The sequence below is a fragment of the Elephas maximus genome, chromosome 3 (assembly GCF_024166365.1).
Source record: "Elephas maximus indicus isolate mEleMax1 chromosome 3, mEleMax1 primary haplotype, whole genome shotgun sequence".
NCBI lineage: Eukaryota > Metazoa > Chordata > Mammalia > Proboscidea > Elephantidae > Elephas > Elephas maximus.
Genome location: NC_064821.1, coordinates 40,987,100 through 41,013,061, shown reverse-complemented (window position 1 = coordinate 41,013,061; position 25,962 = coordinate 40,987,100). Strand labels below are relative to the sequence as shown.

The 25,962-nt window shown below is 52.1% G+C and overlaps 2 protein-coding genes across 2 annotated transcripts in view; one reads left to right on the top strand and one right to left on the bottom strand.

The window, feature by feature from the left end:
* Nucleotides 1-24: 24 nt before the first annotated feature.
* On the bottom strand, nucleotides 25-14,252 carry RER1 (retention in endoplasmic reticulum sorting receptor 1). Its single transcript, XM_049877659.1, has 7 exons — nucleotides 14,086-14,252; nucleotides 9,037-9,124; nucleotides 7,464-7,568; nucleotides 5,859-5,958; nucleotides 3,992-4,070; nucleotides 2,196-2,331; nucleotides 25-1,039 (listed from the first exon to the last, which is right to left on the bottom strand). Exons 2-7 carry the CDS (start codon nucleotides 9,115-9,117, stop codon nucleotides 950-952), a joined length of 591 nt encoding a protein of 196 aa, XP_049733616.1. The 5' UTR covers nucleotides 9,118-9,124; nucleotides 14,086-14,252; the 3' UTR covers nucleotides 25-949.
* Nucleotides 14,253-14,511: 259 nt separating this feature from the next.
* MORN1 (MORN repeat containing 1) overlaps nucleotides 14,512-25,962 on the top strand; it is a 104,843-nt gene continuing 93,392 nt past the window's right edge. The window contains exons 1-6 of the mRNA XM_049875498.1: nucleotides 14,512-14,587; nucleotides 18,280-18,351; nucleotides 19,609-19,707; nucleotides 20,576-20,686; nucleotides 22,824-22,914; nucleotides 23,754-23,841. Of these exons, the coding sequence (XP_049731455.1) occupies nucleotides 14,512-14,587; nucleotides 18,280-18,351; nucleotides 19,609-19,707; nucleotides 20,576-20,686; nucleotides 22,824-22,914; nucleotides 23,754-23,841 (537 nt within the window). The remainder of the gene's footprint in view (nucleotides 14,588-18,279; nucleotides 18,352-19,608; nucleotides 19,708-20,575; nucleotides 20,687-22,823; nucleotides 22,915-23,753; nucleotides 23,842-25,962) is intronic.

Sequence of the window (25,962 nt, the reverse complement as noted above, 5' to 3'; positions counted from 1 at the left end):
GTTTCAGACAGAGACTAACACAGGAAAGGGATACTGTCTTTAATAAAGCTGGATTAAAAAGTCACTTAGTAAAAGGTTGAAGAGTTTGTTTGCTTTTTTATCACGTGAAAAAAGTTGACATGCAGGTAGGTCAGAGTTCTAGTTCCCCATAGAAAATGAGAAGCTGTGCGTTAAAACCCACAGAACCAGTCTGATGTCACCAGTTTTGTTGTTTCTTTAAAGGGGCTGTTGCGTGAAAACAAATTTAAATTAATCAAAAAACAAAACAACTCTTTACATATTAAAGAAATATGTCAAAATAATCTCAAACGATTAAAATATAATATATATATTTGTCACCCCAGGCCCTCAGAAGCAATCACGGCAGTAAGAACAGAGTTTTGAGTCATCATGATGAAGGCTGATTTGAACACTTTGGTGAGGTGGAATTAGGAAACTGGCATGAAACCCACAGTTACTGGAAGTCATCTGTAATTTGTGAGGCTCTTCCAGACGGTCGACATCAGGCGAGCATCACCCTCCTACGCAGGGGTCTGACGTGGCCTGGGGCATGCACACCCCACCTGCAGGCGTCCTGGAGAACGTGGGTCCCTTCGCACAGGCCTCGCTGTCCCCTACACTCACAGCCTTGTAGGGCGCCTAGGACTGCGGTGAGGCGGCCACCACCACCCACCCACCAGTCCCCACACAGACTGTCTTCCATGCCCAGGCTTACTAGGGCTTCGCCAGTATGAAACACTTAAACGTCACTGAAAAATAAATCAATGCAATTTGGTTTAAATGCCAGTTTCTTCAAGAACCTGATATTTCTGATACAAATAATTGAAGCTCCTTTTTAAAAAGAAAATTCGACTCCCTCATAATCAACTACTTTATGTGAAGAAAAAAGGCATTGTTACAATGGCTCAAAACCGTTCTTGAGATACGGGTGATAGATTCAGTCCAGCTTCTAACTAGCAAACGTCTTCCCCACGTCTTCCTTCCCTTTGTATTTCCTCTTGCCGTGTGTGAATGGGATATATCGGTATTTTATCATGTGCTGGGAAAATAAACAAACGAAGGTGAGTTGTTTCAAAACAGTTTTCGAAGGATCACACTTTCCCAAAATCTGAACTGGCAAAAGGGACCCACCCACCAATGCTTTTCTCCTTCATGGGCAAATGTCCTGAGGGCCCACTGTCTCACTCTGGTGTTCCCACTACTCAGACACTGGCCAGGCCCAGCTCGTATGGTTAAAGCCCAGATGACAGGGGAGCTGTTTGGACACCTTCCGGTATAGGAAGGGCAGAGCTGGTGGGTTGGGATGGTAGGTGTGGGATGGCCCGGGGCCCCTGATGGAAGAAGGGGGAAGGTACTGGTCACCGCCCCACAATGCAACTCTGGCAGGACAGAGCCTCATAACCTGCCAGACCAACAGCAAGGTCTAGGATGGAGATAATACTGTGGAAACCGGAAAACTAACTCAGCACAACTGGACTTTCATAACCTGCTGCCAGAAAACTGTTTCACGGAGCTGTTTACTCAGACAACTGGCAGCACCTGAGACTAGTGCTCATGGCCTTAACAGTGTGGAGCTGGCTGCCCTCACAAACGTGGAACGTACAGGGTTTGTGGTGAACCCTCCCAACCTGCTCTGTGCAGACCAGGAAGGTGCTGAGATCACCCCCACCCTAAAGCACCTCAGAGACCGTCATCACCCCCCACCCTAACGCACCTCACAGACCATCACCCCTTACCCTAAAGCTCCTCACAGACCATCACCCCCCACCCTAAAGCACCTCACAGACCATCACCCCTTACTCTAAAGCTCCTCACAGACCATCACCCCCCACCCTAAAGCACCTCACAGACCATCACCCCTTACTCTAAAGCTCCTCACAGACCATCACCCCCACCCTGAAGCTCCTCACAGACCATCACCCCTTACCCTAAAGCTCCTCACAGACCATCACCCCCACCCTAAAGCACCTCAAAGACCATCACCCCCCACCTTAAAGCTCCTCACAGACCATCACCCCCCACCCTAAAGCTCACCACAGACCATCGCCCCCCCCACCCTAAAGCACCGCACAAACTGTCACCCCCACCCTAAAGCACCTCAGACTGTCCCCCTCCACCCTAAAGCGCCTCACAGACCCAGCACCGCCTCCTGTCTGAGCACTCGCTGGGCAGCAGGCGCATGCGTTCCGGGTTACCTTTATCTGCCTCTTCATCGTGATGCAGAAAAGCATGATGAAGTACATCACCAGGATGGGCCAGAACACCGGCACGTTGAATGCCTCAAAGAACGTGCAGACCATGGCCACCAGGATGCCCTTGGTGGCTGCGTGCCTGAGACGAGAGGGGCAGGTTAGCGCCGCCCGTGTGCCTGCGTTGGCCACAGATCATCACCTGGCTCTAGCAGCTACCCTGGGACAGCCGGCAAATACTAACACCCAGAAAGGAGGCTGCACGTTCACTCGGGGGCAGCTTCAGCAGCCCTATCACTCCCACACATTCTGCACAGGACAGGCTGTAGTTAACCACAAATGTGTTATCATCTTTAGTCCCATGACAGCCAGAACCACACGGAGTAGCGGCTCTGGTGTGACCCCAACCCCAGAGAACGAGGCCAGTCTGCAGATTGACCGCTGAGTCCTTTGAGGGAAATGCAGCTCCTCTGCCTCGTGCTCCCATCTGCACCTCCAGTCAGGGCAGTGCAGGCTGCTGACCTTGGAATTTCAAGAAAACATGAGATGGCCAGCATTGCCCGGACCTGCCTGTACTGCAGCCCTACCAGGCAGCTGCCAGCCACCACCACCGCCCCCTCACTGTACACCTCGTCCCCGCAATGAAACACCTCGGCGGCTCTCCCTTCCTCCAGGACAAGGTTCCTTGAAGGATCACACGGCCCTCAGTCTCACCCTAGGTGCCTCACGTACCCCCTTTCCACTCCCTCTCCCTAAACACCCACCCCACCCCCACTCTTCACCACCAGCCCCCGCCCCAAACATGCTCTAGCAGGTAACATTCCTTCCACAAAGACCACTGAGCACCCACCCAAACACAGTGCTGGGAGCGGAAACGTTGGACAGGCAGCTTGCAAAGGAACTCAAGTTATTCAACTCCCTTTACTGATCGAACAAGGCCTTCTGGTCCTGCCGGGCACCAGGGACGGGTGCAGAGACAAGATCGATGGGCTCATGGAGCCCATACTCTTCCCACAGTGGGCGGCAGATGTGCAGACACAGGATGGACAGGCAGTCTGTGTGCGTGTCCTCGGCCTAGAGGCCCGACTCATCTTTTCCCACCTGTCAAACTCAATCAGCGTTTCAACACCCACACAACTGCCAGCACCTGCATGGTCTGTGTCTCCAGGTACTTCCCCAGAGCCACGCACTTTCAACAAAGCAGCCCCTCTTGAGGCTGCGCTGAGCAGCTGTGTCTGTAGACACCAACACCTTGCTTCGGGGTGAACCGCAGGGCAGCTGGGTCTGAGGCACCTCTGCTCGAGGGTGAACCACGGCAGGGCTGGCCTGAGGCCTCTTGAGGAAGCTAGGCCATCCCAGCTGGCAATTGGAATGGTGTGCTGTAGAAGTGGCAGATCTAGCAGGCCGGTCGGCAGAGAAAGAGTGCAGACAGGGCCCTAGAGGAGAAGGGAGAGCGGCTGTGGGCCCTCCTTCCCGAGGCCAGGATTTGGGAGGTATCTGGTTACCCTCAGGAACTAACCTTGTTTGCTGGCTTTAAGTGTGGCCGTAAACTTGGAACTAAGAGCACGCCCCAAGGCCGTGGCCTCTCCCAGAGAACACCCAGGTCACCTGTGCGTACCCGGCCCAGCACAGCCTCATATTCTGCATGGGTGAGTGTTTCAGAAGAGAATAAGGCACACGAAACACAACACCACAACTATTCCTTTGAGAAGTCTAAATTGCTGACTAACCAAAACACAAATTAATCTTTTCAGCCACACTCGAGCATATCTTTCTCGAACACGTTTAAGGAATTGACTCACCAAAATTTGAACTCTGGCAGCCTTCGGATGAAAGGCCGGAACTCCTCGTTCTGCTTGGTCGGCAAGGAGGGACCGTCATCTGAAAGGCAGCACAGTGTCGGAGACGAAGCCTGCTGCGGCTTCTACCTTTCTATCACTACACTCGTCACTCTGTTCTAAAACCTTCTGAAGTAGCAGGCCTGCTATGTGGGAAGACGGATTGATATAACTTAAGCAAATGGTAAAATGGGGGTCACTAGCCGATTTACCAGTCGGTTCGCTGCTTTAGAAGAGTCACGTTAGAAAGTCTTTTTAAAAACAATGATACATTTTCTAACTGAGACTAGAAGGACCCCAGAGGCCATGGTCCCCAGACCTTCTTTAGCCCAAGACAGGAACCATTCTGAAAGCCAACTCTTCAGACAGGGATTGGACTGGACTATGGGATAGAAAATGATACTGGTGAAGAGTGAGCGTCTTGGATCAAGTAGACACATGAGACTATGTGGGTAGCTCCTGTCTGGAGGGGAGATGAGAGGGCAGAGGATGGTCAAAAGCTGGCTGAACGGACACAAAAACAGAAAGAGGAGGGAAGGGGTGTGCTGTCTCATTAGGGGGAGAGCAACTAGGAGTATATAGCAAGGTGTATATAAATTTTTATATGAAAGACTGACTTGTAAACTTTCACTTAAAGCACAATAAAAATTAAAAAATATGTATAATATACATATATACCCATATAGGCTTAACCTAAAAAAAAAAAACTATACACTTGAAATGATTACATAAAAAATCAAACTGCATACAAATAACACCAACTGTACTGCAGAGAGGTTCATACAGAAAACAGGGACAAACGAACATTCAGGAAAGCACGCAGCATGGGGTGCCCACAAGGGTCGAGCGTTTGTTCTCGAGAACAGTGGGCGGGCCCAGTGGGAGAGGGTGGCCAGCTCTCCTCTCACCTGGGACAGGTGCTCTCTCCCCACTGACAGCTGAGGAAACTGAAGCCAACAAAAAAGCCTCTTAGTTATTTCCTAACTTCCCCCAGTGGCAACCCTCAATGAAAAGGCTTAACTGTGTTTCCTTTACTATCTTCATTAGACATTCTAGAGAAAACCCACACAATCTGAAAACAGTCTGGAAAAAGCACCAGGTGCTCAGAACTCATTCATCCCTTAACAGAGATGGCTCTCCTAGCAGGAGCTAAACTGGGCTTCCCAACAGGGCAGCAGATGCACCTGCACAAAGGGCTCCCTTGGACCCTGGGCTGCCCTCACTGGGCCAGCCAGCCAGGTGTGGACCTGAGCCCCCCTACCTGGCCCAGGTACCACCAGGAGTGGGAGCCTCACAGGAATCTCAGCTCATCAGCCTCAGACACAGAGACCCTGCCCCCTCACCGCTGGATGGAGCTCGGGGGCCCGGGAGTCACAGCGCGCTGCTAGAATTCTGGGCATGTGAGAAAGACGCCTCGCAGTGAGTCTCAAGGATACTCAGAGACATGCCAGCCACTCTGGAGGGAGAAGAGGGGCAAGGCCTCTGGGCCCAAACTGCTGCTCTGCCACGTGACCTGGGAAAGTTCCAACTGCTGTGTGCCTCAGTTTCCTCATCTGCAGATGGAGGCAACAGCTGGTAACACCCACCTCGCATAGCTGTTAGGAGTTAATACGCACAGCGCTTGGAACACGGCCTGGCTTATCACTTAAAAAATCACGGATTATTCTACAGACACATTTATCCTCATCACCAAACATTCTAAGTACGTTTTAAACAGTCTCAAAAGTTTGGATTTCAAATATTTCTAGAGAAAACTGAGCAATCCTGTGATGCATACAAAAACATATCCCGCCCCAAGCAAACAGAGCAAAGTAGCCAGCCTCGACTCTACCTGAATCTTCCATTAGGGAAGGGTCCACTTTTGGAGAAAGAAAAGCTATGAAAAGGTTTAGGTGGTAGATTCCCAAGGCGTAGGTCACGATGTACCAGCCCTGAAAGAGAAGGCAGTGCAGGTCAGCAGTGAGCCCTCGCCGCCCACCAACTGGACCGATGTGTCAACACACTAGTAACTCTGGGCTTCGTTTTAACTGAACTTAAAAATGGACCCGCCATACTTACAGAAAGTAGGTACGATAGCTTATAACTTAGGTGACCAAGAAGTACAGGGGCTTCCATGGTGACAGCTTATTTCCGAGAATCCTGGTCAGGAGCGTGTAATAACAGAAACTACCACGTATACCAAAGGGGGCACCAGAAAAGGAAAATTCCTCCAAAAGACACCCCGGGATTCATCTCCACGATTGGGCAGCTCGGGGTGACCGAGGGGTTCAGAACCCACCTTGGGCAAACAAAACCACCTGAAACGTAACATGACTAGTGCTAAGCATCACATGTGCTGCTGAGGCTGATATTCATTCCACTGTACAAGTCACATCACCAAAACCGCTGTGTCAGAGTGTTCGCAACCTCAGCCCAAAAGAAATCCAGAACCAGAAATCGTGAAGTTTACAGTGTGCCGAAGCCAAGTCTTCCTCAGATACAAAGGGGCGGCCACCCTGGCGGCCACTGGCTTCCTTGTCAAGAGCTCTGGGTTTATCCAGTAGAAACCAGGACTGCACGATCGAGTCTTGAAGCCTCAACTTGTCACACAAACAAGATGAAATTACCCACCTTAAAAAATTTTAAGTCTGACAATTAAAAACTAGCTGTGAAACATTAAATAGTTCAATGTTTATGTATCTTCATGTTGCAGGACCCAATCAGCATAGATTTGGTTTAGAGCAGAGTAAAACCACCCTGTGCACACTGCACCCCCGCCCCCTACCAAATTAAGGTTTCTAGGTCATCCTTTCCATTAGAGAATGGATCAAGTTTCAACTAAAAAAAAAAAAGTCAATTCAACATTATTCTTGGCACCCTGCGCAAACTGAGGTCTGTCACCACAACCTAGAGTGCACCCCCCACTGTCGCATGAAATCATGGGAGGTTCACTCAGAGGAGCGACCCTGCACACGAGAATCTCCCACAGCACTGGACACACACCAGTGTCCAGTGAGTAAACGTGTCCACTGCTGGGCTGACGTCTGCCCCAGTCCTGGAAAGGAGCAGGAAGAAAGGTGTGTTCCTTCAACGAGGGAATATCCTAACTAGAGGAGAAAAAACTCTGGACAAAGCTTTTAACCTGCCTTCCTTTGGACATAATAAAACATTAAATAAATGAGCCTCAGGGGCTATAAAAAATTTGCATATTAAGGGTTTGCTCTTAGAAACCAGGTGATCATGTAAATATTTCTCAACTAGGAAATAAACACCACGGCCGAGTCCAAGAAGCTGTTGCTGATGGAAGGGTGCTCACAGAGGCAGCTGAGGAAAACCTGTCACTCATTTGATTCAGTACCTCACCTGTGCTCTCCCTATGGCCTCATAAGATGCTCAACAACGTCCCAGCCAACCCCACACTCAGATGGCACTGAGCACCACCCTCCGCCGCACCTACCTGCAATAGGTAAACTCTGATCATGTAGACGAAGCTCAGCCCCAGCGTCACGACCCATCGCACTGCTGTGTAAGGGGTAGACTTGTCCAGCCAGGACTGGTAGATCTAGAGACACAAGTTCACATCCGTTATGCAGACACTGTAACTGTGCACACTGCACCTTGCTACAAAGTATACTTTCTGCTATGTACCACATTGTGCGAAAAACCATTTCATCAGTTTGCTTTCTATTTGAAAATAGCAAGAGATCAGATCATATACATACACACACGTGTATACGTATACAAGTGTGCGTCCGTCTGTCCATTCATCCATCGGCATAAAGTAGTTATTGCAATTAATCCAAAATGTATTTGCAGTAATTCCTGAGGCAAGTCCATCTCTTAACCAAAACAAAGACTACGAAACAGTCGATCATGGGAGATGGGCCCACAGCCTTTGCCTCAGAGGCTCACTACGGGGAGGAGGCACAGGCCGCTTCACGTGGAGACTTTTCACGCCCCCTCTCCCCCCAGCCCTTCCGCCCACTGCACCCTGTGCCTCCCTGCAGCACTGGGTGCTGTCTCTGCCTCTGCTCAGAGCCCACCTGCTGCAGCTGGGACCTCAGCGATGCAGGACCTTGTGCACAGCAGGTACCGAAGTGGCGGTGGGATGTACTGAGGGGATCCTTAACGGTGTGTGCGCTGAATTTTAATTATGAAAAACTTTAAACATTCATAAGAGACTATATAAGCCCACACACCCACCACTCAGCTTCGATAATTATCAAGAGTTTGCCAAATGCTATTTTACTTTTAGTTCTGAGCCCAAACATCAGCATATGATGCTGCTGGCTGGGATGGACTCTCCCTCTGGGAGAAATTCAGACCAACAGCCGAACAGGGATAGTTCCCGCCCCAGAGGCGGGCTCCTCATCCGTAAGTAATGAAGAGGATGATACGTGTCTCTGTGCCTTCCAGCAGTGGGTGGCACTTGGGGAAAACAGGACAGAGAAAACCAGCACGCACCAAGCAGCACCCAGAGGCCCAAGGTGTTGGCATCAGGGCTTCCGACCACATCAGCCCTGAGGCAGCAATGGGACACAGCCACTTGGGGTACAGCCACGGCACGGACACACACATGTGCCTGCAAACAACAGATTCCTTCACACACAGTGAGCGGAGCCACAGGAGCGCACGCAGCGTGGGCCAGGAGGGTGTGAGCACACCTGCATGGGCGACAGGGGCCCCTGCCGCCTGGGTCTCCACCACCCAGGAGCTAGGAGTGGTCTTTACATTCTTAAAGGTTGTAAAAAACAAAACATGAAGACCATGTAGCAGAGACCGTATGTGGCTCCCAAAGCCTGAACACTTTCCTATCTGACCTCTACAGCAAACCCAAGAGTGCAGGTTCACGGCAAGGAGAGGCCTCTCCTGAAAGTGTACATGTTAAGGGTAAGCCAAGACGTTGCTTAATTTCTCTACTGGGAACACTGGCACACTTGTATCATTCAGCAAAATGTCTCAGCCGTCAGTGGTAAAAACAATTTCTAAACAGATGACTGTTCACACTAATCGCCTATAAACACACCCACCTGTCCAAGTCTTGTGAAAAACCTGTACACCACAGAAGGCTTCCCATGGACGGAATCGCCAACACTGTCCCCTTCGGACATTCTGTAACTGGGAGGGAAACACAAAGTACTTTTAAATTAAACAAAAAGCATCCTGGAATTTGGAAACCATGCCGTTTTCACCATACTGCCAAGCGGTTTTTGTTCACCGTCTGCCAGCTGTGAGAACCAGCTCATCTACGCCATTCCTCTTTCCTGTGTGTGTTCACTATGACCTGCAGACAGGGTGCACGCTGGGCGAACAGTCACAGCGCGCAACGCAGGCAGTGCCAGGCTAGCTTTCTCTCAAGGGTCATCATCCCTGTCACCCTAGCGACACAAGGGCTCCCACCTTTCTCGTCCTAGGACTGCTGTTGCCACAGTCACAACAATGACCTCTTGAGGATCGAGTCCCGGGGATACGTTTCTGTCCCCACCTTACTTGGCCAGTCCCCGGGTCCTGCCCTTCCTCGGACTTCATGGCCCATTCAGACTTCACGCCCCTCTGGCCTCTCCTCTCTGCCAGCTCCCCCTCACCCACCCGTCTCTTCTAAGCCCTGTGCTGGGCTGCTGTCCAGGCTGCACTCTGACCAGCCCATCGGGACAGGAAGCATCCCCTCTTCTCAGGGTTAACGCCTCTAGCCCAGGGACTGTGCCACTCCCCACCCATGCCCAAGCTAAGAACCTGCAAGTGGTCACAGATGTATCCTCTATTCATACAACCAGGTCAAGTGCAGCTCCCCATGTGTGGGGACATCCCACCATATGCCTGGCCCATGGTGCCTCTTCCCAGCACCGCCTCCACACAGGTGTCTGGGAGACCTTCCAACCATGCCTCTACTCTGCGCAAAACCCTTCCACAGCCTGTGTCTTCACAGGTAAGGTCCAAACTCTCAGACATGGCGCCCAGTCTTCCCGAGCTGAACTCTGCCCTCAGCCTCAACCCCCACGTCTGCCCTGCAGAGCACTAGAGCCCTCTGTGGGCCTGACGCACGAGGCTCCTGCCCCCCAGCCCCTCTGTGAATTCTGGCCCATCTGGAATGCCCACCCCCCTCCCACCTGTATCCCTTCCTCCCCAACCCCCTTTGTCTTTGGCGGAGCCGGTATTCACCCTCTCTGGGCTCTGCTGGTTCCTGAGGGTCTGTCCCCCCACACTGCCTGTCCCTGTTTGTGTGCTAGCTATTGGCCACCATCTAGGAGCCCCTGGAGCTGGAAACTGTCCTTTATCGTAGCCCTCAAGGCCTGGGGCAGAGTCTGCTCAGAGCTCAACATCTGTCAAATTTCAGAATGTTTTCTAAGCTGGGTATTTCTTTAAGAATGTATGGGTTAATTAAAAATAACGACTCATGGCAACCTCATGTGTTCCAAGTAGAAGTGCACTCCATGGGGTTTTCAGTGACTAAGCTTTTCAAAGGAGATCACCAGGTCTTTCTTCCAAGGTGCCCAAGGAGACTCAAACCTCCAACCTTTCGGTTAGCTGCTGAGCACATTAACCGTTTGCTCCACCCAGAACTCCAATTAGAAATAGTAATATTTTAAAATATTTTCTCCCCAAGGCTAGCTTTTCTGTTCCATACGTTAATTTAATCTTTAACTTTGAAAAATATCACAAAGATTCTCGGTAGTCAGTTTATCTGTGCCCAGTTTCTTATCTGTAAAATGGAGGTAATCCTATCTGTTCCTAACTATTTCAACATGCCGTTGTGAGTCTGTGGGGAATTAACCTGTGAGAACCCAGGTGCCAGGGTTGTCTCACATGCACTCTCACTTCATTTCCAAACAACCAAGGGAGGCAGGCATGGCTAATCCTATACCACAAAGGACGAATGGGGCTTAGATGGCCGAAGCACCTGCTGGAGCTGCCACCTAGTAGCCACACTTCCGAGAGGCTGCAGCCAGCCTGCCCAGGACTCCCTCCGCTGGGCACGCCACAGCCACCGAGTCCCAAACGAGCTGGACTCACAGGACTCACGGTTCTCGAGAAAGGCACTGCTGAGGAAGCTGTGCCTGTGTCTTGTCACTCCTATTTTAAGGATGAGGCACCGGCAGCCCCCAAAGCTCACGAAGATGCTTCCCCAGGGCCACCTGCTGTGACTGCAGGCTAGTGAGCTGGGAGAGACTTTCAGTTTCAAGTGTGAAGTTCCCCTGTGCTGGCAGCTGAGACCTCCCGCAAACCCTCTGACCACACTGGCCTCAGTTTCCTCAGCGTAAAGGGATGACTGATTAAGTGTGGCCACTCAGGACCAAGCATGCCACTCCACATCAACCTTGGGGCTGGTCTTATGGTTCCCATTCAGAGATGAGAAAACTGAGGCTCTCAAGGCTCAAGCTGCTTGGCCCATCCACCTGCCCACAGTGGGGCTGGAACTTGAACCCGAACGCCTGAGCCCAGCACCTTCCCACTCAAAGCCCTTGCTGATGAGAATCTCAGAAAATCCTCTTTGAATGAAATCAGCTGGCTCTGTGATGCGAGCCTGGGACTCAAGTGGATAAACTTGCTAAGACCTCTGAGCAGACACCTCTGCACATCATCAAGTCCTCGTTAAAAACCATGAGACCCTGACACTCCACTTCCGGGACACATCGATGCAGACAGAGCAAAGCGCCAGGAACCAGGAGTGTGGAGGAGGAAACAAAGAACTGCCCTTTGCTCTCACACGGACTGTGTAAACTAAAGACGTGACTTCACTAAAGAGCTGAACTACTTTCTGTGCCTACCCTACCCATCTCCTTTTTGGGGGGAGAGTGCATTTTTACATTCAACTAGAGACAGGTTCCTTATTCAGAAATGGCCAAGTTTGAATCTGTGACCTAGAATGCTACTCCACTGAGGCTAAAGCCAGCCCAGCAGAATCACTTGTTAACTAACACTCATCCTTTCTTCCTTATGAACCTTCTTATATTTTACATCCTTCTAAGTATATGTTTTCTGACCAAAGTGACCATTAAACACTTTTACTTGAATTGAGACTATAAGAGTAATATTAGGACAATAATACCTGGCTAGCCTGTCAAAGCATGTCCTGAGGAGCTACGTTCAAAATCGTTCTCACTCTTCAATGTGTGGAATTCTTGAATGTGAATGTGCGGAACACCCACCAGAAACGCAAACTGAACGTGAGCATTAACACGTGGCTGTCCATCTTGATTAACTCACCTCCCAAGGGGACTCAGTACTATCAGAGGCAGTGCAGCTTTGGAATCTAGGCTGCTTTGAGATTCCATCTCTGCTGCTTTCTAGCGGGATGACCTGAGCAAACCACTTAACAACATCTCTGGCTCCAACCTGTAAAATGGGGGCACTCGTACCTTTAGTGTCTTCCTCAAAGGGTTCTTTGGAGGACTAGGCTAACCCAAGCTAAGCACCCAGCACTGGTGATGGCACAGGGAGCCTGGCACACAGGTATGCTGGTCTCCCGGCTGCTTTGCAAACATGTCAAACTTGTTCCGGATCAGACAGGCTGCTCTCAAATACGTCAGACTTGTTCCAGAACAGGGATCGGGGCTGGCCCTCACCAGCTGTTCTGGCTGCAATCCTCTCCCCTCTGCCCAGTCTAAAGACACCTCTTCAGGGAGGTCCTCCAGACTGATCACGCAGGCCCTGATATCACATCACCCTATTTTTATTTAGTGCAATAATGCTGACTTTTTTTTCTAGTTTATTTCTCCATTTCCTCCTACTAGAAATCAAGCTCCTTAAGACGGGAAACTTGTCTGTTTGATTCACTGCTGGGCTTTACAGCCGAGAAGTGTCTGCTATGTAGCAGGCAAGCAATAAGCTATCATCTGTTGAATTTAATTGCTTTATGTTGTCACACAGGAATAAAAGCAAAAAACAAGACAGAACAATTCCAAGGGGAGACTTTTTAAACATGCCTGAAGTTCTAGTAAAACTGTGCACGTGCGTCTTCCTAGGGTCCAATACTTTCATTCATTTCTCAATCACTGCTAAAATAGTATGCATCATCCTAAAGGATGAAGTCCAAACTCTTCTACCTGCCACAAGGGTCTGCCTTTCCATTCCTCTTCCACCAGGCTAACTGCCAGCGGAGGACACCCCTCCTGAGTCATCTACCTTCATACCTCTGATGCTGTCCCCTGGCCCAGAACACCATCCAGACCTTAACTGCTCCTTCCCTAGGCCACATTCCAGCCTCAGCCCCTCCCTCCTCCTGGCGGTAACCTGAACTGGAGCGGCTCCCACCACGGAATAGGGGCTCAGGAAGGGACATACCTGGCGCCCCGTAGGCTTTAAGTGATTACCGCAATTATTCATTCATTCAGGATAGTCTAACTTCCACACTACTATGAAGTGAAAATTCAACCCAACTAAGAACAAATCACCTCGAGAAAACTTCCAGCCCATCTCCATTCCCAAGTTAAAAGGAAAAGAGCCCAGTGAAGGCTTCTCAAAGGGAAAGCAGCTCCCCAAAGCAGACGTTCACTTTGTCAGCGTGGCCACGGACGGGTAAAAAGCCGGCCCGGAGAATTTATGATTTCATTACCTCAATCTGGAACACTACCGAAATATGGAACCATTTAACTCATTTCCCTTCGGCCCGTTCAGTGATTTCATCATGATGCTTTAATACCGAACTTCTATAGCTAAGCCCTGATAATTAACAAGCTTATGGGGCGCAGACAATCACAATTCTCCCAGAATTTGGGGGCTGTGCACCGGACAACTTTCCTGAGATGTCCCTGGCGGGTAAGAGGGAAGCAGCTGCCAGCGCGGGCGGGCCACGCCGCCCTCCCCGCCCCGGGGCTCTACCGTCCTCCTCCCCGGGCAGCCCCCGACCGGCAGCAACGCGGGGGCCGGGCGGGGGCGGGGTCAGCGCAGCGTCCCCCGGCGCCCGACGGCGCGGGGCGACGGTGCTCTCAAACCTCCCGGGCCCTCAGCCGCCCCGCGGCAGCCGGTCGCGGCCTTGACAGCCCGGAAGGAGGCGGCGCCGGCCCGGCCGGTCGCCCGCCGCCACGCAGCCCGCCGGGGCATGCCGGCCCGCCCCGCCCCGGCCCGGCCCCGTCTGGCACCTCGCAGCGCCGCCGCGGCCGAGCCACGGTTTCCGTCAGGGCCGCGGGAAGGAGGACGGAGCAGGCGGCGGGCCGCGCTACGGTCGGCTCGGGACGCTGCAACCAGCACTTCCGCTCCGTCCGCCGCGGAGCCGCCTCCGGGCCTCCAAGATGGCCGCGGGGCGGGACCTAGAGCTCCAACCATTTCCGCTTCCGGTGCGGACTGTGAAGCCGTTGGAGGGTGGCCGCTCGGCGGAAGAGACGGCACGCCGGAAACGCGCTTCGCCGCACAGGCGCAGTTGCTTCTGACGGCTCCGGGCCGGGAAAACGCCTATCCAGAGATTGTTATTCGCCTGAAGACCGGCCCCCTGCTCTCACGCCCATCGTGACCAGAGAGCCAATGGGAGAGTGTTTTGCTGGTTGCTAAGGCAAACCTCTAGCGGCAAGATGGCAGCCACCGGCCCAGGGAGTTCAAGCCCCTGTTCGCCGCGCCAGGACGCTTTGGGGCGGCCGCCGCGGGAAGGTAACGAGCGCATGGATCGGCTGGCCCGCGGGCGACGGGAGGCCGGACTATCCTGCACTCTTCTGGTTATCCACTGAGAATTCGAGAGGAGAGAAGAGTCTCTGGCAATCGCTGTCTCTCCACACCCAATTTTTCAGTTTGGGAAATCGAAGTTCAGGACTCCCGGCCCGGGCTCGTCCCGACGCGCGCCTCTCCCGAACCCCGGTTCGCACCCGCCCAGGCCTCCTCCTCCCCGAAAGAGCCCTTGCCGCCCCTCCCCGAAAGAGCCCTCGGCCTGAGAGGGACTGGGCTCACGCGGCCTTAGGGGCCGCCTCTGTGTGTCCTTATTCCCAGGCAGGGGTGGGCGAGCGCTCCTGGGCACACAGTATCACAACCAGCCAGACCAGATCGAGGTCTCCCAAACGCCTGATTGTTGGGATGAGGAACCGAAGTCCGGAATGGAGATGAGTTAGGACAGGCACCAACCTGGTGCTGTCTAGGGATGTTAGGATGCGGTTTCAAAAACTGATGGTAGGGACTGTTCATAAAATCAAAGAAACAGGACTGGAATGAGTGAGCCCATGTCAGTATCTTCAGATAGAAGCTGCCCGTAATTTATGGCAGATACCGGAGCCTGTGGTGACCCCGTGCCCTTCTTTCCTCCACACTTCCCTTTATCCGCTACCCTAAGTTGTGCCTTGAAAACGGGCGCTGACAGGGTAGGGGCGACAGTGGTATGAATGGAATTGTAAGATACAGCAAGTGGTTTAGAAGGGGCAGCAAAGGAAGAGATGACTGGGGTGGGTTGGCCTGAAACCAGGAAGGGCACCCGGGCCCTGAAAGACAGGCCTTCCTATCTCAGTTACCAGGGAAACCCTGAGGACACGTCCTGGCAGACAGGAGGGACTGGAGCAGGTGCGGCCCTGCAGAGTGCTCAGAGGGCAAGACCCAGAAATCAGGGTGCCTTGTTTGAGGGGTCATTTTTTAAAATTTGTGACCTGGTATATATGCAGAGGCTTACAAGTACTGACAATCAAGTGACTCTCAGTTACACATTTAACAGATCACCTTTATTGAAAGCAGAATAAACTTCCACAAAATCAAGATGGCCAGGGAAAACCATTAGTTTTGATCACAGAAAGCTCTAGTCCACTCACTCAGCATATACTTTTTGGGCACCTACTGCATGCCAGAACCTGAGGAAGGCCATGGAAAACTACCCTGCTTTCACGATGCTCACAGACCTGGGAGACAGGATGAGGGGGCAGAGAAGCAGCTCCCCACAAGCCCACCCCGAATATCCTGCCAGAGTTTGTCTAAAACCTAAACCTGACCTTTCCATTCCCTGTGGGAGCCCTTCAGTAGCCTCCTGTCACTGTCAAAATCCATACTTGCACCCAACAAGGGCCTGCCCAGTTTCTTACTACTGGTGCCAGGTGCACCGTCCCCCACTATGGCAGCCCTTCCCGCTCTGTGCCTTCACAGATGTTGCTCCTGCTCCCAGGACTCCCTCCTCTACCTTCACCTGGCTAATGCCACTCCACCTTCCTAGTGGTCCCAGGACTCCCTCCTCCAACTCCACCTGACTAAGCTCGCTTCTCCCCTTGCTGGCTCAGCTCAGATATCTCTTCTCCGGAAGACTCCCCAACATTCCCACCAGCCCCTCCCCTCTGCTTTCTCAGAGGACCCTGCACACATTCCATCCTGGCCTCATCCCACTGGGCTGTCCTCTGTATTCCTGGAGCCTAGAATCAAGCAGGTGTCTTCTTAGTTTTTTTTAGTGCTGCTAAAACATATACCACGAGTATGGCTTTAACAAATAGAAGTTTATTTTCTCACTGTTTAGGAGGCTAGAAGTCCAAATTCAGGGCACCTGCCTATAGAAACCTGTGTACAACAGAACAAAACACTGCCTGGCCCTGCCCCATCCTCGCAATCGTTGCTATGTTTGAGCGCATTGTTACAGCCACTGTGTCAGTCCATCTCATTGAGGGTCTTCCCCTTTTTCACTGACCCTCTGCTTTACCAAGTGTGATGTTCTTCTCCGGAGACTGGTCCCTCCAGATAACATGTCCAAAGTATGTGAGACAAAGTCTCACCATCCTCACTCCTAAGGAGCCTTCTGGCTGTACTTCTTCCAGGACAGATTTGTTTGTTCTTTTGACAGTCCTTGGTATATCCAGTATTTTTCACTAACACCATAATTCAAGGGCATCAATTCTTCTTTAGTCTTCTTTATTCATTGTCCAGCTTTCATATGCATATGAAGCTATTGAAAATACCATGGCCTGGGTCAGGTACACCTTAATCCTCAAGGTGACACCTTTGCTTTTTAACACTTCAAAGAGGTCTTTTGCAGCCAATTTGCCCAATGCAATAAGTCATTTGATTTCCTGACTGCTGCTTCCAGGGGCATAGATTGTGGATCCAAATAAAATCAGATCCTTGACAACTTCAGTCTTTTCTCTGTTTGTCATGATGTTGTTTATTGGTCTAGTTGCGAGGACTTTTATTTTCTTTATATTAAGGTGTAATCCATAGGCTTACACCTTAAATAAAAGTCCTCGCAACTAGACCAATAAACAACATCATGACAAACGGAGAAAAGACTGAAGGCTGTTGTCTTTGACCTTCATCAGTAAGTGCTTCAAGTTGTCTTCACTTTCAGCAAGCAAGGTTGTGTCATCTGCATATTGCAGGTTGTTAATGGGTCTTCTTCCAGTCTTGATGCCCCATTCTTCATATAGTCCAGTTTTTCCAATTTGATCAGCATATGGATTGAATAAGTATGGTCAAAGGATACAACCCTGATGCATACCTTTCCTGACTTTAAACCACGCAGTATCTCTTACGGCAATGGGTTATGGGTAGTATCCCTTTGTTCTGTTCAAACGACTGCCTCTTGATCTATGTACAGGTTCCTCATGAACACAATTACATGTTCTAAAATTCCCCTTCTCCAAAATGTTATCATAATTTGTTATGATCCACACAGTCGAATGCCTTTGCATAGTCAATAAAACACAGGTAAACATTTTTCTGGTACTTTCTGCTTTCAGCCAGGATCCAGCTGACATCGGCAGTGTCATCCCTCATTCCATGTCCTCTTTTGAATCTGGCTTGAATTTCTGGCAGTTCCCTGTCAATGTACTGCTGCAACCACTTTTGAATTATCTTCAGCAAAATTTTACTTGCATGTGATAGTAATGATCTTGTTCGATGATTTCTGCATTCTGCTGGATCATCTTTCTTTGGAATGGACACAAATATGGATCTCTTCCAGTCAGTTGGCCAGGTAGCTGTCTTCCAAATTATTTGGCATAGATGAGTGAGCACTTCCAGCACCGCATCTGTCAGTTGAAGCATCTCAATTCCTGGAGCTTTTGTTTGCCACTGTCTTCAGTGCAGCTTGGGACACAATTCAGTCCATAACAGTGTCCATCCATGTTTGTGGCATGAATTAGCGCAGGAATGAATGAATGTGCAGGAAACAGGAAACCCCTGTGGGCCTCAGACTGAGTCTCTGGGCAGCCGTGCTGGAGAGTTAACCAGAGGCCTAGGGCGCAGACACCTTTAGTGGTCTCCCAGGAGCTATCTGCTCCCCCTTGATGCCACCTCAGGGGCTTTCATGGAGAGACCCCCCCCCCGTGCCTGCTGAGTGTCACCCTGTCAGGGTGCCATGTACTCACTGTGTGCCTCTTCTCCATATTCAGGTTACGGTGTCTATGTATACACCAATTCTTTCTTTCGATACGAAGGAGACTGGAAAGGAGGAAAGAAGCATGGTAAGAAAACCTCCATGGTCTCTTCCCACATCTGCCACCTCGCAGCTGGCCAGGCGGTCCCTCAGGGCTCAGGGCAGCTGGTGGCGCTGTACAGAGTGTAATGAATAACTGTGCCTGGGGACTGGGTGCTTGCAGATCAGCCAGGTGCCATCCAGCATGCACACTGATTCAGCTGATTCCAAACTGACCGTACGTGCTACCCTGGCACTGCCCCAGCAGCTGCCACAAGGCTGGCAGGGGCGATGGTGTCCTGGGAGACCCCCGATAGCTCCAACTAGGAAAACCTCCCTGGAGCCCTAGTCCTTCTATTCTGAAGTGAAAAAAATATAAAGAGGCTTCCTACTCTTGTATAGGTCCTTGGGTGGCACAAAAAGTTTGCACTTGACTGCTGACTGGAAGGTTGGCAGTTCAAGTCCACACAGAGACACCTCGGAAGAAAGGCCTAGTAACCTATTTCTGAAAAATCAGCCATTGAAACCCTGTGGAGCACAGTTCTACTCTGACATACATGGGGTCACCATGAGGTAGAGTCAACTTGACAGCAGCTGGTACCAATGCTTACAGAGAACCCATGCAGTAGAGGAAAGAAAGTGGAGAATAAAGAACAAAGAAACCTTGTGGGGCACGTGCTGTGAGTGCGCTGGGGAGTTGTCCTCGGTGGCTCTTCCTACCCACACCTGGCCCACAGGTCTGCGGGTCTTTTCTTACAGGAGCTCTTTCCGTATCTGTGGACAAATATAAAAAACTTTCTACATTTTCAACCTTTTAACTCTTATCGTAGTGTTTTTGCAAAACAGATGTTTCTCATTTTAATGTGGGAATCTGTGATTCGTTTCCTCCTTGCCAGGCAGGAAGGCTCGCGGCTGAGCCAGCCAGGGTGGGGGAGTCCCCTTTTAAAATGTGTCCCCTGTGTCCATGAGATCCTCTCTTCTCCTGTCCCCTGGGCTGGCCGAGGTGGGATGGTCAGAATGTGCTCTCTGAGGGGATTGAGGACCTTTATTTACGGCTCTTCCAGCAGAGCAGGGTGCTTGTTGGTGTTTGGGGGAAGGGGGTTGACAATACCTTTCTTGGTAAATATGAAGCAAGTGAGCAAGCATGTGGAGACTGCATGAAGACAATGATGATGACATGTGGCAGAGCCGAGCACAAACCCCAGAGAGCACTGGAGCCAAGCACTTCGCTCCAAGAGCTTTGAGTGGGCTTACTAGGAGCCACCTCTAACCTCTACATGAGTTTACCAAGGGTGTCTTTTACTAGGTCACGGGAAACTGCTGTTTAAAGATGGAAGTTACTATGAAGGCGAGTTTGTGGACGGAGAGATCACGGGGGAAGGACGCCGTCACTGGGCCTCATCAGGTAGCGTGGGAACTTGAGTGGGCAGGTCAGCGTTTACAAATTGTCGCTGACGCCGCTTGGCGGCTCACTTCCAAAGGGTACAAAATGTGTTTCTATGGTAAACACAGACAGAGCCTCTGGTTTCCACAGTAGATCTCATGACAGCAGCGTGCCAGCCCAGGGTGAGTGTGGGCATGTTTGGCCTCAGCTGGGGTGGCCAGGGTGCCACGAGGTGCCCAGCCCAGCATGGGTGGTGTGGGGTCTGGGTTGAGGCAAGTTCTGACAGGAAGCTTTGGTTTCCCTGACACTTTGTTGGAATAAAAGTATACCAGTTTAAAGTTATGTTGTTTCCTTTTTTTCTTTAAAGACATTTTAGCAAAATTGCATGGGTGGTGGAGGGGGAGGCAGACAAGAAAACATCTCCGGTGGTGTCCAGGCTGCATAGCAGGGGCTGCCTCAGGAGCAGCAGACCCTCCAGGCCCCAGGCGGGGTGTCCTTTCCACGTATTTGGCGTAAATTCTCAACGGAGGACTTTTCTCTTGGGTTTGGCTTTCCGCTGGTGTTTAAAGAACCCAGGAGAAGGCCCAGCTCACGGGCTGTGATCAGGCTGGGAGTGAGCTGGTGGCGGTCTGTGTCTACACCTGCCTGCTGTCAGGGGAGCAGAGCCTGGCACCTCCTGCAGTCACCTGGAGGGAGGGCAGTGCCCACCTCGTCAGGTTTTCCATCACTGACCAGAGTAAATAATGAGAAAAGAAGACATCATCATCTGTTGTAAAACGGTCCTCAGCCACACTGATCAGGGGAGAAACGGGCTCATTGTTGTCACCCTGGGGACCCAGGAAGCAGGGTGACCTGATATGCTGTCCCCCTTCTCCTTGTCTGCCCCCAGGGAACACCTACTCTGGAACGTTTGTGCTGGGTGAACCACATGGACATGGTGTCATGCATTACGGAGCTGGCGGTCGTTACGAAGGGGCGTTCTCACACGGCTCCAGAGAAGGTCTGCTGCCAGGCGCCCCTAGATGCTCCCTGAGTGCTGGCAGGCGCCTGTGCACTGGGGGGCTGAGTTTGCCGGGGGAGTCCCCAGATAGTGCGAATGGTGAATGTGCTTGGCTGCTAACTGAAAGGTTGAGGTTCAAGTCCACCCGGAGGCACCTCAGAAGAAAGGGCTGGTGACCTGCTTCTGAAGACTCAGCCGTTGAAAACATTATGAGGATGGTTCTACTCTGACACACAATGGGGTTGCCATGAGTCAAAATCGATGGTGACTGGTTTTGTTGTGGTTGTTGTTTTAGTGCTACTGTGACACAAATACCAGAAGCAGGTGGCTTATTTTCTTACAGTTCTGGAAGCTAGAAGTCCAAATCAGAATCTCAGTTGCCTTGATTCCCTCCTTGTTGATAGCCCAGGGCATTCCTCAGTCCTTGGCTTGTAGACTGTCCTTCTGTGGTGTCTGTCTCCCCCTATGTGTGTCTGTGTCTGCTCTGCGCTTTTTATAACTCAGAAGTGATTACGTTTAGGACCCACCTTACTCTGGTCTGACCACGTTAACAGACCAAGAAAAAAAACTCTATTTACAAATAGGATCCTATCAACAACAAGGGCCAGGAATTCCACACATATTTTGGGGAACGTAATTCAGTCAGTCGGGGTGGGGGGGCAATCTGTCTCCCAGGACCCCTCCCCAAGGTTGTGACTCCACTCAGCTGGGATGGGCTGAGGAACGTGATGTCACTCTGGGCGGGAGGCCCTGGTCCAGTCTGTCTTACGTCGACATTGGCGCAGGGAGCTGAGGTGCTTGCCCTCCCCTCTCAGCCTGGAACCTTGCCCACCTCAGCCCAGTGTGCTGGGCCCTGTGAGGTACACACCCTGCATAGCGTGACCCACTGTACCCTCTGACACATGTCATGGTATCTATCTGTTAGCTGCAGCTGCATAACAAACCACCGCACGCTTAGTGGCTTAACACAAACACCATTTCTTTACTGCTCATGGTCCTGTGGTCAGCAGGTGCCTGGGCTCAGCTGGGTGGGTCTCTGGCCTCACTTGGGGTCCCTCCTATGCTACAGGTGGCAGCCTGGCTAGGGCCAGGTGGTCCCATGGAGCAAGGGCAAGAGCTGCAGACCTTCAAGGCTCTGGCTCGGGAGGGAGTCTCGTGGAATCACTTTTATCCCTCCCTGTCCTATGGGTCAAAGCAAGTCTGAGGATGGATTCTGGAAGGGGAAGAGCCCTCCCTGCAGACCCTCTGCCCTAACCCCATGCCCCGGCCTCAGCCAGGCAGCACAGAGCAGGGGGCAGTTGCTGGCGGCTGAAGGGCCACAGTGCTGGATGTTCCAAGGAGTGAACAGACAGGTCAAGCAACACGTGGTATAGACGCAGCTGCCTTTCATTTGCCCCATCGTGCTTATGTTTAGTGGAAACACCACTGCAATTCAAAGTGTCCAAGCTCTGAAAATACCAAGCAGTTTCAGGAAGGCATGCTCTGATTCGTTTCCCCTGGCCTTTGAGATCAGAGTCCTGTGAGTGGCTCATTCGCTTGCTGGGAAGTGGGGGTTTCCTGTGACCCTATAAATGAACAAGCAAGCATATCTTACATGCACAACAGCGTTATCACAGCCATTCACAGAGCATTTTCATTCTGAAGTGTACAAGTCTCAAGCCTTAGACAGACCCCACATGACAGAGAAGAATTGCCCATAGGTTTCCTAGGCTGTAATCTTTATGGGAGCAGATCAACAGGTCTTTTCTCCTGTGGAGCAGCTAGTGGTTTTGAACCGTCAACCTTTTGGTTAGCTGCTCAAACACTGTACCACCAGGGCCGGTCCCCTGGCCTCGCTAAGAACTGGTGAGAGCTGGACCCGGGGTCACCTTCACGGACACTGTGGGCTGAGGTCGTGGGTTGGCTCTGGGCACTGGGCTACCAGTGCTTCCCAAACCAGACTTGCCAGTCCCTATCCTGGGCAGTGTGGGCAGTGCCCAGGGCCTCCCCGTGCAGCCCAGCCCTGCCTGCAAGGGCAGCCTGGCTTCTGGAGGGGTTATGAGCCTTCTCCTCAACCCACCCACTTGTCCTGGGAGGGGTAGGTCCGTCCCTAGCAGAGGCACAACACTAAGGTGGTCTCCTCTGGTTCCTTCTCCAGGACACGGGCTCCTAGTGGACCAGGATGGACAGGTGTACCAGGGCTCCTTTCACAACCACAAGAAGCACGGGCACGGGCGAATGCTCTTCAGGTGAGTAAGAGTCGGGAAAGGTGGCATCAGGGCTGCATGGGGACCGACAGGTGAGGAGCATCGGTGGTCACCCGCCCCCCACAGCCCCTGCGCTGGCCTCTGGAACACTGGCCATTAAGCTATGTCTGCATTTTTGTCCTTATTCTACAATTTCTCCCTTATTTACTAGAATGGCCATTAAGCTATGTCTGCATTTTTGTCCTTATTCTACAATTTCTCCCTTATTTACTAGAAATGATCATTTGTGTGTTTAGCAGAGGAAATCCACCAACCTTTCCCCTCCCTCAAAAAAGACATCTCTGGAGCGAAGCCGGGAAGTGGGGAGCAGCTCCGAGTTCAAGTGATAGTGCAGTGACACACAGGCCCGACAGGCCTTTTCCCGGCATAGGGTTGGCCCTTTGAAACCACTGTTTTAAACCCCTAAGGCAGTTCCGCCCGTGTGAATCTTGCCGTTGAAATGTGCAGATTCCCCGTTTTTCTTTTCCGGCATCCTCACCAACTTTTGGCAGCACATCACACTCGGTACAGCAGGAGGGTGTGAGAGGAATCCGCGTCCAAACAGACAGAGCCATCCCGTCCTCCTGCCGGGACGAGGCCTGTCAGCCTCCCACCCAGGAGGCTCAAGGTCACGCTCTTGCTCTCCCAGCTGAGCCCAGGGCGCAGTTGGTCTCCTCGGGCCATCTGCTCAGGCCTATTTTTGCCTTGGCCCCTGGGGGTGCGTGCTGAGCACCGGTTGGAGGGACCGGTCTGAATCACACGGCCACCTGGCTCCTCTGTGCAGGCCCAACCCTGGTGGAGAGTCCCCAGCCTGAGCACAGACTATGTCTCTCTGTCCCCAGAAACAGTGACCGATATGAAGGCGACTGGGTCCTGGACCAGCGTCAGGGACACGGGGTGCTCTGCTGTGCCGACGGCTCCATATATGAGGTATTGGGGAGTGCCCTCTGGATCCTCGCTGCCTCCAAGGAAGGGACTTCCAACCTTGGGGGGCAGGGAGGGTCTTCTGAGACCTGCCCTCACCCATCATCTCCTCTGGTCCACTTAACAGCCTCATGAAGTAGGGACTGTGATTGCTCCCATTTTACTGATGAGAAAACTGAGTTTTAGAGAGGTTAAGTCAATTCCCTGCATCCCCATGGCTAATAACCAGCCCAACTGGCACTTGCGTCCAGTTTGTCTGATTCCAGAAGCCACCCTGTGACTGCGATGCCATATTGCCTCATGGAAATAACGTCTGTTCCTTTGGGGATGCCCTCACCTGCTCGGGAAGCATTTCCAATCAGATATGTCCTTGGGTTCAAGGTGGCCGCCCCCCAATTACAAGGGGAAGTAGGTCCTGAGGTCCAGGAGAAACTGGCTGGAGAGTGACATGCTGGGCCCCCCGCTGGTAGGTGCACCCCAGGAGTTAAAAATAGACACTCTGGAATTGGGAAAAGAAGTCCATTCCTACTTCAGGGTCCCTCCATCGCCCCCTCTTGACAAAACCTAGCACTGCACAGCTGGCAAAGGAGAAATATTTGCAGGGTCCAGCTCTAGCATCAGAGCCAAGCAGAATAGGTGTCCTTGGAGCTGAGAGGCAGTGAGTTGATAACTGGCCCAGGTCCTTGTTGGGATGGAGCAGGCTGAGGGTGGGAGCAGGTGGCATCTGGAGTCTTGTCTGGCCTCATGAGACTGCCCACGGCAGCGCTATACAAGTGGCAAGAACCTAGGACCTGAGCTCAGAAAGCCCAGCACAGCCACCTCCCTGCTTGTGGAATAGAGTTCTGTTTGTGTAAAACCGCCGCCCAGGGCACTCTCCTCTTCGAGGCAGTCAACTTGGAGCTTTGTGTCGATGTGGCTGCTGCCCCGGCTGGCCTGGGCTTATGCTGCTGATGGTTTGTACCTGATACAAATGCCACTGTGGCCCTGCCAAAGCTTGGCCTCTCTGCCCCCAGGGCAATTATTCATAGTCCTTACAGGCTCAGCCTTTAAGGGCATGCCCTGGGCAGCCACAAACCATGGCCTTAACTCTCAGACCTCGGGGCAGAGCTACAGTGGGAGAGAGCTCCGTGGGGAGCCCTGGGCAGACCTTCCTCCTTGCTTCTCCCACCCGCCTCCACGTGGAGCCATGTCTCCCACAAACATCCACCATGGCGTCCTGCAGTCCCAGGATGCATGTGGGGCCACGTTTCTAATGAACAGCGCCGGGTGTTTGGTTTCAGGTCCTTTGTGCCAGGCACTGTTCAAAGCACTCTCCATGTATTAACTCACTCAGTCCCCACAACCCGATGAAGAAGGAGCTGATTCCCCATTTTAGAGATGTGGAAACTGAGGCTCAGACAAGTCTTTCAAACCCAGAAGTGCCTTGGATCTGGCTTGAATGCCCACATTCTCAGCCTGCAACCTGTGAGGATATGGAGTAGGGGCGGACTGAACAGAGTGCTACCCGCCCAGGGACAGAGGTGGTGTGTGCCTGCTCTGGGGGCTGTCCCCTTGGGGGAGAAGTTTCAGGGTCCTCACTGTGCTGCTGCCTTCCGAAGAATGACCAAAGGCTTTGCCACTCCCTCTCCATTCCCCGCGCCTGTCTCCTCCCATGGACCCTGGCTGCCTCCAGGTTCACCAAATGGTTATGGAGGCCACATGACATCCGTGGTCTGGGCCACTGTTGGGACCTGTCTGCCTTTCCCTCTGATGCCTGCAAATAGCCACACAGCCCAGAGGGGACAGGCTCAGCCTCACTGCTGCCTGCTCCAGGGCCTTCTGAATGAGGCTCAATCCCCACTGCCCTTGTGAGCAGGGCCGCTCCAGGGGTCTCTGAGCCGCCGCCCCAGCTGCGTGCCACCAGGGGGCAGGCCAACCCTGCTCAGCCACCAAGATGCGGGCGCCTGGCCAGACTCCTTGGCCTAGACGCTCAGTTTCAAAAAGACACTCTGAGACAAGATTTGAGATAGGACGCACCCCCGGCCTGCAGCTGTCAGGACCTGGCTGGTGGGCGAAAGGGGTGACCCGGGGATGCCTCCTCACCAGTTGTGGGAGTAAATGTCAGAGCAGGGTCACTGGGCACTCTGG